Below are 16,787 nucleotides of genomic sequence, written 5' to 3'. Positions count from 1 at the left end.
CTGCACGGATGAACATGGCTGTCAGCCCACACTTGCCCGCCACTGCCTGACAGGTGAGCAGCTGTACTCCACATCTGTCTGTCCATCTGCATCTCAGGGGCCTGCAGGGAGCTAATGCTCCTCAGATGGGGGGCCTGGACCTGAAGGTCCTCCTTTGCTACAGGTGTTAACCAGCAGAGAACAGGCAGGGCGGGCTGGGAAGGAAAGTGGGCCTCAATTACCCTCCCAAACCTGAACCCCCTCCCCACTGCCAAGCCCCCCTCCGCTCCCCCACAAACTCCCCTAGCTCTGCCTGCCAAGCTCTGCAAATTACCACACATGCCAATAAGTCATTAGGAACCAGAACAGCAAATGTGGGGTTGCCATGGAGACCAGCACCGGGAGCTGGCAGCCCTGCGGGCCGGCCCGTGGCCCCTGTGTGCTGCGCGCAGGGCTGGCAAGGCCAGAATGCCCGGCAGAGGGGAGAGGCGGCCCCCGCAGGCGCGGGCTGCGGGGGGCAGCAGGCCAAGCCTCCCGTCCTCCCTGAGGCCCTGCGCGCTGCCAGAGGGCAGGAGCACCAGGCCAGCAGGCAGCCCCTCCCTTCAGAGAGCTGCCTCTCTGCCCGGAGGAGGTGATGAAGCACATTCGGGGACCAGCCCTGGGGAGGAAAGCTGATGCCCCAGTAACCTGAGCAGCTGGCCGGAGTCTAGAGGAAGAAGCCCCTGAGGGGTGAGGGCAGGACTACGCTCAACCACCCTCTCCCACCTTCCTAGACGAGGAACTCACATGCGCTTCGGCCCAGGGCTTAGCACATACACCCACTGGCCACAAACGGGTGAGTAGATGGGAATGAACATGGTCAGTACCCGAGATCTCTGACAGGACAGGAGCAGGCTCTGGACCGAACACGTTTAGGGGGACCTCCGACAAAGCCACTTCTCTCTGGGCCTCGAGTTCATCATTGAGAAAATAACCAGACTGTGTTCCAGACACAGTGTACCTCAAAAGGACTCTGCTGAGCCTCTGAGTTCTGGAGCGATTCCTCCAGTCAGGATCAGGAGGAGGCTGAACAGGGGGGGCTGTGGTTCAGCATTGCTCCAGCTACAGCAGCTGGTATTAATTTCCTGTTGCTGCGGTAACATACTACCACACATTTAGTGGTTTAAAGTAACATAATTGTCTACAATTTGAAATGCCAGAAGTCCAAAATGGGTCTCGTGCATGTGTGCTAAGTTGCTTCAGTCATGTCTGACTCTGCAACCCCACGGACTGTAGCCCATCAGGATCCTCTGTCCATGGGATTCTCCAGGCAAGAATCCTGGAGTGGGTTGCCATGCCCTTCTCCAGGGGATCTTCCCAACCCAGGGATCAAACCTGCGTCTCTTACTTCTCCTGCATTGGCAGGCAAGCTCTTTACCAATAGCACCACCTGGGAAGTCCAAAATGGGTCTCACTGGGCAAAAATCAAGATGTCAGCAGGTATGTGTTCCTTCCTGGAGTCTTGGGGAGAGCCTGTTTCCACGCCTTTTCCAGCTTCTTGAGGCTGCAGCATTCTGTGGCTGATGGTCCCTTCCACCTTCCAAGACAGCAACGGCCAGTCTTCCTCACATGTCATCACTCTGACACTGACTTCTGCTCCCTCCTCCACATTCAAAGGACTTGTGATAATAACATGGGGCCCACCTGGATAATCCAGAATAATCTTTTCATTTTAAGGTCAGCTGATTCACAGCCTTCATTCCCTTTGCCCCGTAACATAACAAATTTACAAGTTCTGCAGATCAGGAGGTGAGCATCTTTGGGAGGCCATTATTCTGCCTACCACAAATATAGCTTTGTTTTGAAAAACGGATCAATTTCTAGCAATGTTTGAAAGCCACGTGACTCTCAGTGGCCATCAGTTTTAAATGCTCCGACCTGGACACCTCCTTTTCTCCCTGGGGGACCCTTGCAAGGAAATTCAGAGGAACTCTAGGGCCTGCCCATTGAGAGTGAAAGCTGGCAGCCTGGGCTGTCCCAGCAGGGTATGCAGAGAGGTGGGTCTCTGTGTCCACCAGAAGAGCCCTGATTTGGGGAATCCACCAGTCTCAACTCTTTCCTCTCCCATCCCTCTGTATCCACATATTTGCATTATCCTGCAGTCATCTGTTCTTGTTTTTGCTTCCGGTCAGGTCGGATGGAGCTGTGTGGGCGGTGTACCCAGGCATGCAGTGAATGACCTCCCCATCAGACCGGGTGACCCCAGAGGCCACGTTCTTGCTTGCTTTGCACCCCACTACCCATTCCCAGCCCTGGGTGCTGCATCTGGTGCAGAAGGTGCACTAGCTTGACAGTCAAAAAGAAGAGATAGCATCTCTTCTCCCCTCACTGTCCCCCTCCTAAATCCATCCAGAGGAGCCCCCAGATGATCTGTAATAAACTCCAGAAACAGCACCCAAGTTCAGAAAGCAAAGGTCTTAGAATCTCCCGGCTAGCACGTCTCTAGGCCCCTTGGGAGCCTAGACTTGCCCTGGGGGAGACGGTGGCCCTCCCTTACAGCATAACCTCTTCTCACTCCTGCTAGATAGTCTCTGCCAAACTGCCTGGGACCCAGTGGAGCTGAGTAACCAAATTCTTATAAGAAGGGTACCCTGAGTATTTATCACAGCCCTAGTGTTTTTTGATTTTATGCAAATTATTCACCCTCTCTCAGCCTTTCTTCCCCCTTGGTATCAACCGATGGCTCATTCCCATTCCTACTTTTATCATGTGCCCCAGGGAACTCTGGAGAAGAAATTTGATAGAGGAGGGGAAAGTTGTTCTTTGGAGGTGGGGCCCTGGAGAGATTGAGGAGAAAGTGAAAATTGCTTAGTCATGTCTGACTCTTTGCGATCCCATGGACTATATAGTCCATGGAATTCTCTAGGCCAGGATACTGGAGTGGGTAGCCTTTCCCTTCTCCAGGGGATCTTCCCAACTCAGGGATCGAACCCATGTCTCCCGCATTGCGGGCAGATACTTTACCAGCTGAGCCACAAGGGAAGCAAGAAGAATTAGCATTTATTGAGCTTCTACTTTGGAGCAGGCACTCTACACAGATTAGCTCATTAGCTCACTTGGATGGGAACCAGGGCTCTGGAGTCAGAAAGACTGGGAGCTGAATTCCGGGCTGCCATTTGCTGGCTGTGTGTGGCCTCAGGCAAGTTACTTAATGTTTCCCAGCTTTAGTTTCCTCAACAGCAAAAGGGGAGAAAATAACATCTACTTCACAGCATTATGTGGATTAAGTGAGATGAATGCAGCAGAACTTCTGGCACATCACAAGCACTCAGCAACTCTGCTGTGATCATTAACAAGCCTATGAAGTGGGTGCTATTAATCCAGATGTAGAGATGAGGAGACTGAGGCTCAGAGAGGCAAAACGCCCAAGGGCATACGGTCAGGGAAGGGATGTTAAGCAGCTCTGGTTACAGCTCCTCTGGTCGGCAGGCAGCCCCAGGCTCAGGCCTGCATCCTGGAGGTGACGGTGCTAGGCTGCCAGGGGCCCCGAGGAGGGAGAGCGGACCGCTGGGGAGAAGGCTTCGCCCAAGTGACGCTTGGCTCAGGTCGGCCGCTGTCAGGCAGGGGAGGCACCACCAAAGACCCCACCCCACTCCAGGGCTGTCTTTCTTCATACTCCAGAAGGAAGCCCGACCCCCAGGACCCAGGCAGACCCTCTCCAAGACAAACAAAAGGATGGGGGCACATCTGGGCAGAATTTCATTTCCATTTCGCGCTTTCTCTCTCTCTAGTTGCTCAGTCATGTCTGACTCTTTGCGACCCCATGGACTGTAGCCCACCAGGCTCCTCTGTCCATGGGTTTTGCCAGGCAAGAATACTGGAGTGGGTAGCCACCCTCTTCTCCAGGGGATCTTCCCGATCCAGGGATCGGGCCCAGGCTTCCTGCACTGGAGGCGGGTTCTTTACTGTCTGAACCAGCAGGGAAGCCCCATTTCACTACACATGAAACTACTGTGATGTTCTAGGAGTAACCTACCCAAGAGGAGCCTAGGCAGTGAGAAATGAAGAAGAGAAGTTGGCTGCAGACAGGGCCCCAGGGAATTGCAGAGAATCGAGCCCCGAACGTGAGGAGGCTGGGGGCTCATGGATGGCCCCAGACTGCGAGACATTGGGTCCATGAAAACCACCAGAGAGCTGGGGCTGGGACTGAGAAGAGCAAGAGGGTTTCAAGGGACAGAGGGCAGCTGGCTCTGCAAAGGAGAGGCCAAGAACACTGAAGGGCTGCCTTCCTGTTCCCCGAGAGCATAAAGGGGACCCAGAAACCCAGGTGATGGGGAAGGGCCACTCCAGAGACAAACGCCTGCCCTTGCAGCTTCTACACCTGCCGCCTTACCCCCAGCCACACACCCTCCCCTGGCCTGGCCACCGGTCCCCCCTCACACCCCACAAGCTCCCCTCCAGAGAGTCCTCCTCTCTGCAGATCCAAACCCCACCCTGTTTTCCAGGCCCAAATCAGCTGTACCTCCTCAGGGAAGAATATACTCCCACACAGAGCTCACAGCTCTGATAACATTTATAGTCTAAATCACACAGTTTAGCACTTGGTTTTAAATACTGTCTGGTATTATTCCCTCTTTATTTCTTGTGACTGTAAGTTTTGCCTTTCCAGTGACCAGGAGGTTTCCTTACCAGTAAAGACTGTGTCTACTGTTTCTTTATCTTCTCTCCCCTCTACCCACTATTGCCTGGGAGGCCGTGCCCTTCATGAGATGACTTGTTGGGACAATGTGGATTGACTAAACCAGCTTCAAGGCCTGGAGAACTTCTTCCCACCTAGTAAAACATGGAAATGGATGGCCCCAACCTTGGGGTTTCAAAGTATCAGACCATACCACCCCCTGTCCTAAATGCTGCAAAATCTCCCCTCACTCTGAGAAAAAAAAAAACTCCCTAGCCCAGCTCCACGGCTCGCCAAGATCCGCCCTCCTCAATCCCGCCAGGCACAGCCCTGCCTCCAAGTCCTGTACCCGCACCTTCTGCTTTCCTCATGCCACTTTCTCAGCAAGGTCAGCCTGGACAAAGCTAGAGTCTCCTCCTCTAAGGCTCTCCTATCCCCCTTCCTGGCTTTATTTTTCTGTTTAGCACTTGCCAACTTTCTATTAGGTTGGTACAAACATAATTGCAGTTTGGGACTGTGACTTTTAAATCATTATAACTAAGCTCAAATACTCTCTTTGGGATTGGAATGAAACTGACTTTTTCCACTCCCGTGGCCACTGCTGAGTTTTCCAAATTTGCTGGCATATTGAGTGCAGCACTTAAACAGCATCATTGTCTGTGTGTTAGTCGCTCAGTCATTTCTGACTCTTTGCAACCCCACAAAGTGTAGCCTGCCAAGCTTCTCTGTCCATGGAATTCTCCAGGAAAGAATACTGGAGTGGACTGCCATTCCCTTCCCCAGAGGATCTTCCTGACCCAGGGATCAAACTCTGGTCTCCTGCATCACAGGCAGATTCTTTACCATCGGAGCTACAGGGAAGTCAATCATCATTGTTTAGGATTTTAAATAGCTCATCTGGCATTTCATCACCTCCACTAGCTTTGTTCGTAGTCATGCTTCCTAAGGCCCACTTGATTTCACATTCCAGGATGTCTGGTTCAGTAGTGATCACACCATTGTGGTTATCTGAGTCATTAATATCTTTTTTGTATAGTTCTTCTGTGTATTCTTGCCACTTCTTAATATCTTCTGCTTCTGTTAGGTCCTTGCTGTTTCTGTCCTTTATTGAGCCCATCTTTGCATGAAATATTCCCTTGGTATCTCCAATCTTCTTGAAGAGATCTCTAGTCTTTCCCATTCTATTGTTCTTTGCATTGTTCACTTCAGGCTTTCTTATCTCTCCTTCCTATTCTCAGGTACTTTGCATTCAGTTGGGTATATCTTTCCCTTTCTCATTTGCCTTTCACTTCTCTTCTTTTCTCAGCTACTTGTAAGACCTCCTCAGACAACCACTTTGCCTCCTTGCATTTCTTTATCTTGGGGATGGTTTCAGCCACCACCTCTTGTACAATGTTACGAACCTCTGTCCATAGTTGTTCAGGCACTCTGCCTACTAGATCTAATCCCTTGAATATATTCCTCACCTCCACTGCAAGGCTAATCACCTAAAGGGATTTGATTTAGGTCATACCTGAATGGTCTAGTGGTTTTCTCTACTTTCTTCAATTTAAGTCTGAATTTTGCAATAAAGATTTCGTTGTCTGAGCCACAGTCAGCTCCAGGTCTTGTTGCTGGCTCAGAGAAAAAGCAAGGGAATTCCAGAAAAACATCTACTTCTGCTTCATTGACTATCCTAAAGCCTTGGACTGTGCAGATCACAACAAACTGTGGAAAATTCTTAGAGATGGGAATACCAGACTACCTCCTGCGAAACCTGTATGTAGGTCAAGAGGCAACAGTCAGAACTGAACATGGAACAACAGACTGGTTCCAAATTAGGAAAAGGAGTAAGTCAAGGCTGTACATTGTTACTCTGCTTATTTAACTTATATGCAGAGTACATCATGTGAAATGCTGGGCTGGATGAATCACAAGCTGGAATAAAGATTGCCGGGAGAAATATCAACAACCTCAGATATGCAGATGATACCACTCTAATGGCAGAAAGTAAAGAGGAACAAAAGAACCTCTTGATAAAGGTGAGAGAAGAGAGTGAAAAAGCTGGTTTAAAACTCAACATTCAGAAAACTACGATCATGTCATCTGGTCCCATTACTTCATGACAAATAGATGAGGAATAAGTGGGAACCGTGACAGATTTTAATTTTCTTGGGCTCCAAAATCACTGTGACCAGTGACTGCAGCCGTGGAATTAAAAGATGCTTGCTCCTTGGAAGAAAAGCTATGACAAACCTAGACAGTGTATTAAAAAGCAGAACATGACTTTGCTGACAAACGCCCATCTAGTCAAAGCTATGGTTTTCCCAATAGTCATGTACAGTTGTGAGAGTTGAAACATAAAGAAGGCTGAGCACCAAAGAATCGATGCTTTCGAATTGTGGTGCTGGAGAAGACTCTTGAGAGTCCCTTGGACTGCAAGGAGATCCAACCAGTCCATCCTAAAGGAGATCAGTCCTGGGTGTTCACTGGAAGGACTGATGCTAAAGCTGAAGCTCCAATACTTTGGCCACCTGATGTGAAGACCCTGATGCTGGGAAAGACTGAAGGCAGGAGGAGAAGAGGGTGACAGAGGATGAGATGGTTGAATGGCATCACCAACTCAATGGACTTGAGTTTGAGCAAACTCCAGGAGATAGTGAAGGACAGGGAAACCTGGTATGCTGCAGTCCATGGGGTTGCAGAGTTGGACACAACTTAGTGACTGAACAACAACAACAGGGTCAAACACATCTTTATTAATCAAAGTAGGAACCATTACAATCAACACAGTTTTGCCAACGAGAAATGTTTGCTAATTCCTATGGCATAAAAATTCATGCTTTGGGATTCAACCAACTCTTGGAAAGCTTTTTCTGCCTCCTGCTGGTTGTGGAAGTGTTTTCCCTGCAAAAAGTTGTCAAGGTGCTTGAAGAAGTGGGTTGGGGAAAGGTCAGGTGAATATGGCGGATGAGGCAAAACCAATTCTTTCAACTTTTGAAGCACTGATTGTGCAATGTGGGGTTGGGAGTTGTTGTGGAGAAGAACTGGGCCCTTTCTGTTGACCAGTGCCAGCTGTAGGCGTTGCAGTTTATGGAGAATCTCATGGATTAGCTGAGCATACTTCTCAGATGTAATGGTTCACTGGGATTCAGAAAGCTGCACTGGACCGGCAGCCGACCACCAAACAATGACCATGACCTTTAGGGGGGCCAAGTTTGGGTTTTGGGACGTGCTTTGGAGCTGCTTATTCCAACCACTGAGCTGGTTGTTGCTGGTTGTCACATAAAATCCACTTTTTGTCATATGTCACAATCCAATTGAGAAATTGTTTGTTGTTATTGTGTAAAATAAGAGAAGATACTTCAAAATGACGATTTTTTAAATTTGAGGTCAGCTCATGAGGCATTCACTTATTGAGTTTTTTCACCTTTCCAATTTGATTCAGATGTCGAATGACCACAGAATGGTCAACACTGAATTCTTCCGCAACTTCTCGTGCAGTTTTAAGAGGATCAGCTTTGATGATCCTCTCAGTTGGTCCTTGCCAACTTCCAATGGCCAGCCACTGTGCTCCTCATCTTCAAGGCCCCCATCTCCTTTGTAAATCCTTCTGAACCACCACTGCACTGTAAGTCCATTCACAGTTTCTGGGCCAAATGCACTGTTAATACTGTGAGTTGTCTCCACTGCTTTATGACCCATTTTGAACTCAAGAAAATCGCTCAAATTTGCTTTTTGTCTAACATCATTTCCCTAGTCTAAAATAAATATAAAACAAACAGCAAGTAATAAGTCATTAGCAAAAAAACATAAAGCGAGAAATGCACGTTAAAATGACATATAACATAACCACATTTAAGAATATATTCCAATATCAATAGGCAAAGTTCGACAATGCAAAACTGCAATTACTTTTGCACCAACCTAATAATACATAGCTGACTACTGAACGATGTGGGGTTTGGGGCACTGACCCTCTCTCTGCACAGTTGAAAGTCTGAGTTTAATTTATAATCAACCCTCTATTTTGTAGTTCTGTATCCACAGATTCAGCCAAGCATGTTAGGGGTAATGTAGTGCTTCAGCATTTGCTACTGAAAAAAAAAATGCAGTTAAAACCTATGTGGTTCAGGGTCAACTGTACTATTTATTTACTGTATCCTCAGACAATAAAGTATAAACTCTGTAAGGGTGATGATCTCTGGTTGCTTAGTTATTTGTACCCAGTGTCTGACACAGGTGCTTCATAAATACTTGCTGAACGAAGACACCCCAGCGCCACCCTGGTCTGAGATGGCTGAGGCACAGCTGTGCTCAGAGCAGGACAATGGACAGGAACTTCTGTAGGTTCTCCCTAGATGAAAGTGAAAGTGACTCAGTCGTGTCCGACTCTTTGCGACCCCATGGACTGTACAGTCCATGGAACTCTCCAGGCCAGAATACTGGAGTGGGTAATCTTTCCCTTCTCCAGGGGATCCTCCCAACCCAGGGATCGAACTCAGGTCTCCCGCATTGTAGGTGGATTTGTTACCAACTGAGGCACAAGAGAAGCCCAAGAATACTGGAGTGGGTAGCCTATCCCTTCTCCAGCAGATCTTCCTGACCCAGGAATCGAACGGGGGTCTCCTGCATGGCAGGCAGATTCTTTACCAACTGAGCTATCAGGGAAGCCCAAGGGTTCCACAATTCCAATCCCGGGCCAACTCTGGGCAAGCAACTTCTGCTGGGAGGGCTCTCCAAGGAGCTGGTGAAGGGTGAGGGTGAGGACCAGGCAGAGTCAATGTCAAGTGTCCAGCCCCTCCCCTCCGCCCACACAGCGTTCACACTTCCAGCCTGCCCATCCGCTGCCCCTGTGGTCGCTCCATCTCCTGGGCATCACCACCCCTGTCCTCCCAGTCCAGACACTTTCATCACCTGCCTCTGATGCTCACTCTGAGAACACTGTGTAAAGGAACACAGCCTTCCCTGCCTTTCCTCTCTCCTCGCCCTTTTCTTCCCACTCTGGAAGGGATGAGGGAAGACAGACCTGCTTTTCCTGGGGGACCCACGCTGGCTGCCTCACAATCACTGCCCCTTCTTCCACATGTTTGCTCCTGGAGGCTCTGCCTTGCAAGATGTTTGCAAAAAGGAACGCTTGTTCTTGTTCTTCCCAACACACAGGAGTCTCATCCCACTGGCAACACCAATCGCAAGCTTTCCCCCTGCCACCGCCGTGTCTGGACTCTGCACTCTGGTTCCCAGGAGCCACTGGGACCTCAGTCACTGGGAGCAGACCTCTCCCAGAAGTCACCTCTGCGTTGGCCCCACTGCTGTGTCAGCCCCCAGGGACTTACTCTTAGGGTGCAGCTCCTCTGAGGTCACTGGCTCCATGTGGTCCCTGAGGCACTTAGCTGAAGCAGAAGGAAAAAATGTTGGTTCTCCAGGAGCTGTCATTTGAGGGAGGAAAAAAAAGGGAGACCCTTCCTGAAGGTCCCCAAAGAGGGGCAGGCAGCCCCTGGCCTGGACAGGACTTGTCCAAGGGGCATCTTTTTTTTTCATATTTTTTTTAATTGAAGGATAATTGATTTACATAATTTTGTGGTTTTCTGTCATACATCAAGAGGAATCAGCCACAGGTACACCCAGCTCCCCTCCCTCCCACCTCCTTCCTTTGGGGAGCAGCTTACCGCAGGAAGTGGAGGAGAATGGGCAGGATGCCACCAGGGCACCTCTTGGCCCAGGAACACTGGGTTCTGGGGGCGTAAGGAGCAGGAGCCCTGCAGTCAGAGAGAATGTTGAGTCCTCCCTCAGGTTTTTTCTAGCGACATGTCCTTGAGCAAGTTACTGAACCTGAGTCTCAGTTTCCTGGTGTTTAAATTAGGGATAATAAGGGGACCTACCTAATGGGGTACTTTTTGAGGGCTTAATGGAATAACGTAGGTAAAGCACATGGCAGAGTACCTGGCGTATAGTTAGTGCTCCACAAATGCCAGCTGCTGTAATTAATGCCATTACGACGTGTGAGGTGAAGGCTGAATAACAGTCAGTGCCCCACGAACCCTCTGCCTGCTCTTCATCTGGGAACGTCAAGTCCATCAAACGCTGAGCAGCAGGGAAGGTGTGGGTGGAAGAAATGTACAGAGAGAAACTGAATTCTAAACCAAGCCTGGTTGAACTCACCTTCTAAGACGGGCACCTTCTGAGACCCAGGCCCAGGCGTCTCCGGGGTCCCAGGAAGAGCAAGGAGGCAGAGAACAAGGCCCGTGGCCACACTGGCTTTGGAGCAGAGACTGCCCGATGAAGGCTTAGAACAGTTAGGATGCCACGGTCACAAGACCAACCCTAGCAACCCTAGGGGTACACCAGGCCCCCTGCCCAAAGGCCGACTGTTTGTGGCTGGAGGGTGTTGGAATGCTCTGGATGACCTGCCAGCCCCACTGGAAGCCCAGCTCTGAGTGCTGGAAACAGAGGCTGAAGTGGGGTGTGTCCAAGGTGCTCCTGCTCGCCACAGAAGACAGCACGCATGCAGCAAGGCCCTTCCACATGCAGTCCTGGGCACCAGGGCCTTTGGCCCACTGCCTCTGCCTGGCTGACTCCTTTCCAAGCCGCGCCCCAGTATCCTGTCCTCCAAGGTCAATTTTGTAAACTGGGGACAGACATAGTCACCTCTTTATCCGCTATCCCTGTATCACAGCACTTGTTTCATTACAAAGACTAACTGCTCTATGTGCTTAGTCGCTCAGTCACATCCGAATCTTTGTGACCCCACGGACTGTATCCACCAGGTTCCTCTGCCCATGGAATTCTCCAGGCCAGAATAGTGGCATGGGTAGCCATTCCCTTCTCCAGGGCATCTTCCCCACGCAAGGATCGAAGCCAGATCTCCTACATTTTAGGTGGATTCTTTACCATGGGTTGGGAAGATCCCCTGGAAAAGGGAACAGCTACCCACTCCAGTATTCTGGCCTGGAGAATTCCATGGACTGTATAGTCCATGGGATCGCAAAGAGTCGGACACGACTGAGCGACTTTCACTTTTACCATCTGGACCACCAGGAAAGCCATGTATTATAGCACTTGTTTCATTATTGTAAGGCTAACTACTCCATTTAATAAGACTAAGAATAATATTTATCTGGCGCTTACTGTGCCAGGCACTGTTCTAAACTCAGGCCATGCATTAACTCATTCAATCATCACAATTCTATGAAGTAGGTACTGTTATCATCCCATTCATACACAAGGAAACCGATGCACAGAGATGTTAAGATAACCTGCCCAATATCACTCAGCTAGAAGTCATGGGGCCTGGATTCAAGCCCCAGCGATGTCGCTTTAGAACTCCTAGAAGGCAGGGGCCACACCTGATGTGTTTCTATCCCTCGCACCTAGCACTGGGCTGAACGCACAGCAGGTGCTTACAAAAGATGGGGAAAGCATGTGCCTGCATACTGCTAACATGGCGAATGTCCCAGCCTCTGAGCTGCAGGACAGAGGGACCAAGGCCCTCTGGAAAGCATCAGGTAAAGGCATCCTTCTTATGCACCCTCTCTTAGCAAGTGCACCGCATACTGCAGTCTGTCCTGCCCGCTGAGCCTTCTCCTGCACGTCTCCTGCCTTCTGGTTCTTGCCTTTGTTTATCTCCTGCCTTTGTCTGTTCGTCGGTCACTCTCCCCTTGTCCTGTCCCGTTCAGCCTCCATCCATCGTCCCTGCCCTTCCGTATAGTTCTTGCAGGCTTGAAAGCCTTCCACCCTCATTCTCTGCCTTAGAGCTTTTCTAGAATCCAGACTTGCCCAAGGAAGCTGAGAACACCAGTGACACTGATTCGTTAGACTGGCCACAGACCAAGCTCCTACACACAGACCCTGAATGAAAACAGCGACCTCTGCTTACGTGTGTGTGTGTGACTGCCTGCCTGCAGCATGTCACAGACCTGTGTGGGATTAGGAAGACTCACTGCCCTGTCTCTTCTCCCAGGGGCCCAGCTCCTCCAGGGAGCCTTTCCTGATCCCTTGAGAAAGCTTATTCATGCAACCATTCAGCAAATCTTTATATATCTTAATATTCTGAGACAAGGCATGCTTCTGCAAAGTTTGGTTAAAATGTAACCTTCAGAGAACTGCATAAGTTACCAGCTGTCACAGACACAGGTGCCAAATGAACTGCAAAGAGGCAGTGATTTCAAAACGGAGACCTTTGTGACCTGGGACAAGCGGCTTATCCTCCACAGTCCTCAGTGTCCTCAGTTATAAACTGGATGATAACCCCAAATTTATAAGGTTATTAGGAGGATCGAATCAGATAATTTTTGTAAAGTTCCTGACAGATTGATGCTTAGTAGGTACTCAATAATAAATGCTTCTTTCTCCCTTCTCCATCTAAGACACTGGCCTTCTATTCTGCTCTCCCAGATAAACGATGAGATATGAACTGGTCCATCCTTGGAGGTCAGAAATGTCTTAAGGACAGGATGACCCTGGGTCTGTACGCTTTGCAGTATCTGGTTTATTGTAAGGAGATGCGCCTGTCATATTAGAGGTTACTCAGTATGATCAAGATGACAATTTGCTAGGACTGTTCACACCCCTCCCCCAGCAACACCACAAGTAATGGGTAAAGAGTCTGATGGGCAGAGACCTGATCGGCTGGGACGTCCAGATACAAATTCAGCCCTGAGATATAAAGGTTTAATGGCTGTACCCTCAGCTCCTAAAATAGTGCTAAGCAGAGGAGGTGCTCAATAAATTGTTGAATGAATGAATTTTTTTTTTTAAACAATGGGTTTTCTTTCCCATTTCAAATTAAAAAAAAAAAGAGAGAGGGGGTAGAAGGGGCAAATGCCCTGGTTCAGGAGTGATGCCAGGGGAATGCAGCTGCCAGGCCAGCCACCCAGGCTCCGCCCCTGCAAAGGGGCCGCAACAAAGCTACCAGCACAGGACAGGTGTTCCCACCATTAGGAGGCTCCGGAGCCAGGAGCCCATGCACCACCCGGCTTGTGGCTGAAGCTGCAGGTTACAGAAGAGAAAGGGAAAAGGTGCACACAGGCCTGGAAGGGAGGGAGGGAGAAGTCTGGGGAGAGGAGGAGGGTGAGAGAGGAGGGGGAACTCTGTGAGGGGATGGGGAGAGGAAGACACTCCTGAAGGAGACAGGAGGAGCACCGAGGGGGAGAGGCACCGGAAATAAGGATGAGGAGTGGGTAGGAACTGTGGAGAGTTCCAGAGGAAATCTGCTGTCTCAGCCTGGGTGGAATTCGTCTTAGCGAGACTTCCGAGTTCCCCCTGCCACTCAGCGTCTCCTCTGGGTTGGGCTGTGCAGGGGGAGGCTGTCGATTTGGGGGTGCCCCTAGATGCCAGGTGTCTGCCAGACCCTGGGCAGGTCCCAATCCTGAAGCCTGAGGTGGTTAGCTCCATCCTTTCCAAACAATGAGGTTTCACCCTAGGTCTAGGAGGTGGCCCCTCCCCAGCCACCAAGGGAAGGAGACTCAGTGTGAGCCAGCCCAGGGGAAGGAAAGGTATCCAGAAGGCTCAGACCCCTCGCTGGTCTCTCTTTCCATCTTCTCCCCACAAGGGCACCTGGCCAGCCAGAAAAGTGGGTCAGGCTGCTCACATGTGACTTTCATCTAACAACAACAGGCAAGGGGGCCTCGGTGCCCTGTACACGGCCCTACCCACCCCACACCCAGTGCTCCTGTTGGAGGGAACTTTAAAGAGCAGTGGGCAGTGGGAGAGGATCCGTGCCTTCTCATTCAGGAAGAGGACATGGGCCAGAGCCCATCCCAAGCTGTCAGGGAAAGGGGAGCCTGCGGCTACCAGGGCGCATGGAAAGACCCAGATCTCCCCATGATGATGGCCAAGCTGGCAGGGAGCCACCTCTACCCCCTTGACCTGGGGTACGGGGGGGGGGGTCTGTTTTCTCTACCACCCACCTTCTGGGGTCTTCAAGAAGAGGGCCCAATCGGCCCATCTCTAGCAACCGAGCGCTGCGCCCAGCCCACCCCCTCCCGACCCTGCCGGCTGCCCAATTAGAAGCTGCGTTGGCTCCAACAGATGGGAGCTGCGGCAGGCTGAAGAAGAGAGCACAAAGCCCAGCTGACATTTTCCTTCCTTTTCCTCTGGTGGGGGAGGAAGGGCAGGGCCCGCCGAGGAGCACAGCAACATCCCCCGGACCCCCCTCCTCCAGGTCCCAGTCTCCGCACCTCCGGGGCTTCTCCGAGCTCAGTTTCCCCCGACCCGGCGGCTCCCCGCTGGCGGGGCAGCCGGAGCCCGCGCCGCCCTCCGCCCGCAGGACGGACGCACCACCTGTAGCTGGCCCACCCTCGGTCGGCCGGCGGCCGCGGCGGCCCGGGCCGGCCCCTCCTCCACGCCGCAGGTCCCCGCGCAGAGGCCGCGCACAGGCTCCGGGCTCCAGAGACTTCGGACCGACACGAAGGCCACCTTGGACGCCCAAGCTCCCGGGGAGGGCAAGTCCGCAGGCTCCGGAGCCCTCCCTGGCGAGTCTGCCCCCGTCACGCCCCCCCTAAGATCGCGGCCCCCCGACGTCTCGGGGCCCCCGCTCTGCCGAGCCACAGTTCGGGGCGGCTCGGACGCCCCTTCCTCGGGTCCAGCCCGCGCGGCCGGCGACCTTTCCGGTCTCCGGCCCTCCTTCCCCGCCCCCGCGCGGACGCCCCCAGCCCAAGCCCCCAGCTGGCCCCCCGGCCCCCCGGCCCCCGGGGCCCGCCTGCGAGCCGCACGGCACACTCACCCCGGGCGCCGTCTGCTGCCCGTGCACCGCTCGGCTCCCGCCCGGGCCGGGCTCAGGGAGGCCGCGCGCACAGGCCGGGGCGGGGTCGCGGGCGCCTCCCCGCCGCGGAGTTTTCCTGGGAGTGGTCCCGGGGCAGAGCGGGTGACGGCGCCGGCAGAAGCACCCGCTCCCCGCCCGCGCCGGGCCCGCGCGCCCGGCTGGAGGGCGGCGGCCGAGAGCGGCGCTTCCTCCGCCCGCCGCGCGTTCGCGGGTTCGCGGGTGCGGCCGGCAGGCCCCCGCGGCGCCCGCGCCCCTCCGCGCGCCCTCCGCCCGGCCTCTTCTCGCCGCTGCGCCGCGCCCCGGCCTCCCCAGCCCGCGCCGGGCGCCTCCTCGCCGTCTGCCTGCCGCGCCGCCCCCTCCCTCCAGGCCCGCTGCCGTTTTAACTCCTGAGTGGCCGGCGGCCCGCTCCCGACACAGCCCGCGGGAGGCGGGGCCGGGGCCGGATGCTACGGCTGGGCCTCCGGGGCCGCGGCGCCCTTGCGCCTTCAGACGCAGGGCTGGTCCGAAAGAAGAAGGGAGATCCGAGAGGGGAAAGGGGCCGGTCTCATATTGCCTCTTACTCCCTTGGAAAGGAAGACAGAGGGGAAATTCCGCAGCTTTTAGAGGACAGGTGCAACTCACAGGCACAGCATTTTTGCCTTGCGCGGTGCTGTTCCCCCCCCCCCCCCTTCCCCCTAAGTTAACAGCGGACTAAGGAATGCAAACAGTGGGATAGAATTTGTCTACGGGCACAGGCGTCTTTTATCCTAAAGAATAGTGTGGAATATACACCCCACCCCCGCCAGTTCCATACACTTCTAGCATGGCCCCCTGAGCACGGTAGCTCTGACCTTCTGGAAGGTTCCATCCTGGCCTTTAGCAAAGGTGTCCATCTCCATAGGTATTAGACAGGAACTGGCAAGCCCACTCTGGGGCTTGGCTTGGGCGGATGCGTTGTGAACACCAGGAAAGGAGAGCAGGGCGCTGAAGGTGATGCTCGGCTGCTACGTGGTGGCTTACAAAGGCTGGGTCACCACCCCTGTCAGAGCGTAGGAGCGTGTGTTTCCTGCTGGGGCCAACTGCTTGAGTCCCGTGCCTCAGTGGGGCCTTCAGCCTGGACCACTCAAAACAAGCTCAGGGCCATGACAGGCCACACTCTTAACTGATGGGTTCTGACCAGAGCCTGCAGAAGCAACCGTAGAGAAGCAGGTGGGCCGGAGCCCAAGGGATGGGGAGTCCTGCCAGGAGTGGCATCCGGTCTTCCTTCCTTCATCCAGTGCTAGAGCTCAGCTTCGAGCTTCAGAGAGCTTTTTGGCTCTGTCTTCTCCAAGGGCACAGCCAGTGCTAACTCCACCCGCGGAGGCTTTTATCAAATCAGCCTCAGGGTCTGTGTGTTCTGTATGCGCGCAGGGGGTTCTCACCTCCGTGTAT

At 52.7% G+C, this 16,787-nt stretch overlaps 1 protein-coding gene across 1 annotated transcript; it reads right to left on the bottom strand.

Annotated features, from left to right (window-relative positions):
* Window positions 1-1,361: 1,361 nt before the first annotated feature.
* Window positions 1,362-16,249, bottom strand: LOC122451774 (collagen alpha-1(III) chain-like). The gene is made up of 6 exons (XM_043484677.1): window positions 16,208-16,249; window positions 15,339-15,823; window positions 10,778-10,902; window positions 10,285-10,374; window positions 9,952-10,008; window positions 1,362-1,662 (listed from the first exon to the last, which is right to left on the bottom strand). The coding sequence occupies exons 1-6, from the start codon at window positions 16,247-16,249 to the stop codon at window positions 1,430-1,432; spliced, it is 1,032 nt and encodes a 343-aa protein (XP_043340612.1). The 3' UTR covers window positions 1,362-1,429.
* Between the last annotated feature and the right edge of the window lie 538 nt (window positions 16,250-16,787).

Source organism: Cervus canadensis, chromosome 13 (genome assembly GCF_019320065.1).
Source record: "Cervus canadensis isolate Bull #8, Minnesota chromosome 13, ASM1932006v1, whole genome shotgun sequence".
Classification (NCBI taxonomy): Eukaryota; Metazoa; Chordata; class Mammalia; order Artiodactyla; family Cervidae; genus Cervus; species Cervus canadensis.
This window is presented reverse-complemented; position numbering and strand designations above follow the sequence as displayed.

Coding starts and splice junctions, on each gene's coding strand:
- LOC122451774 (XM_043484677.1), bottom strand. CDS start 16,249: ATGGACACCTTTGCTAAAGGCCAGGATGGAACCTTCCAGAAG. Junction 10,903..15,338: donor GGCAGCAGACGGCGCCCGGG/GTGAGTGTGCCG, acceptor TAACTGTTCTAA/GCCTTCATCGGGCAGTCTCT. Junction 10,009..10,284: donor ATTCTCCTCCACTTCCTGCG/GTAAGCTGCTCC, acceptor CTTCTGCTTCAG/CTAAGTGCCTCAGGGACCAC.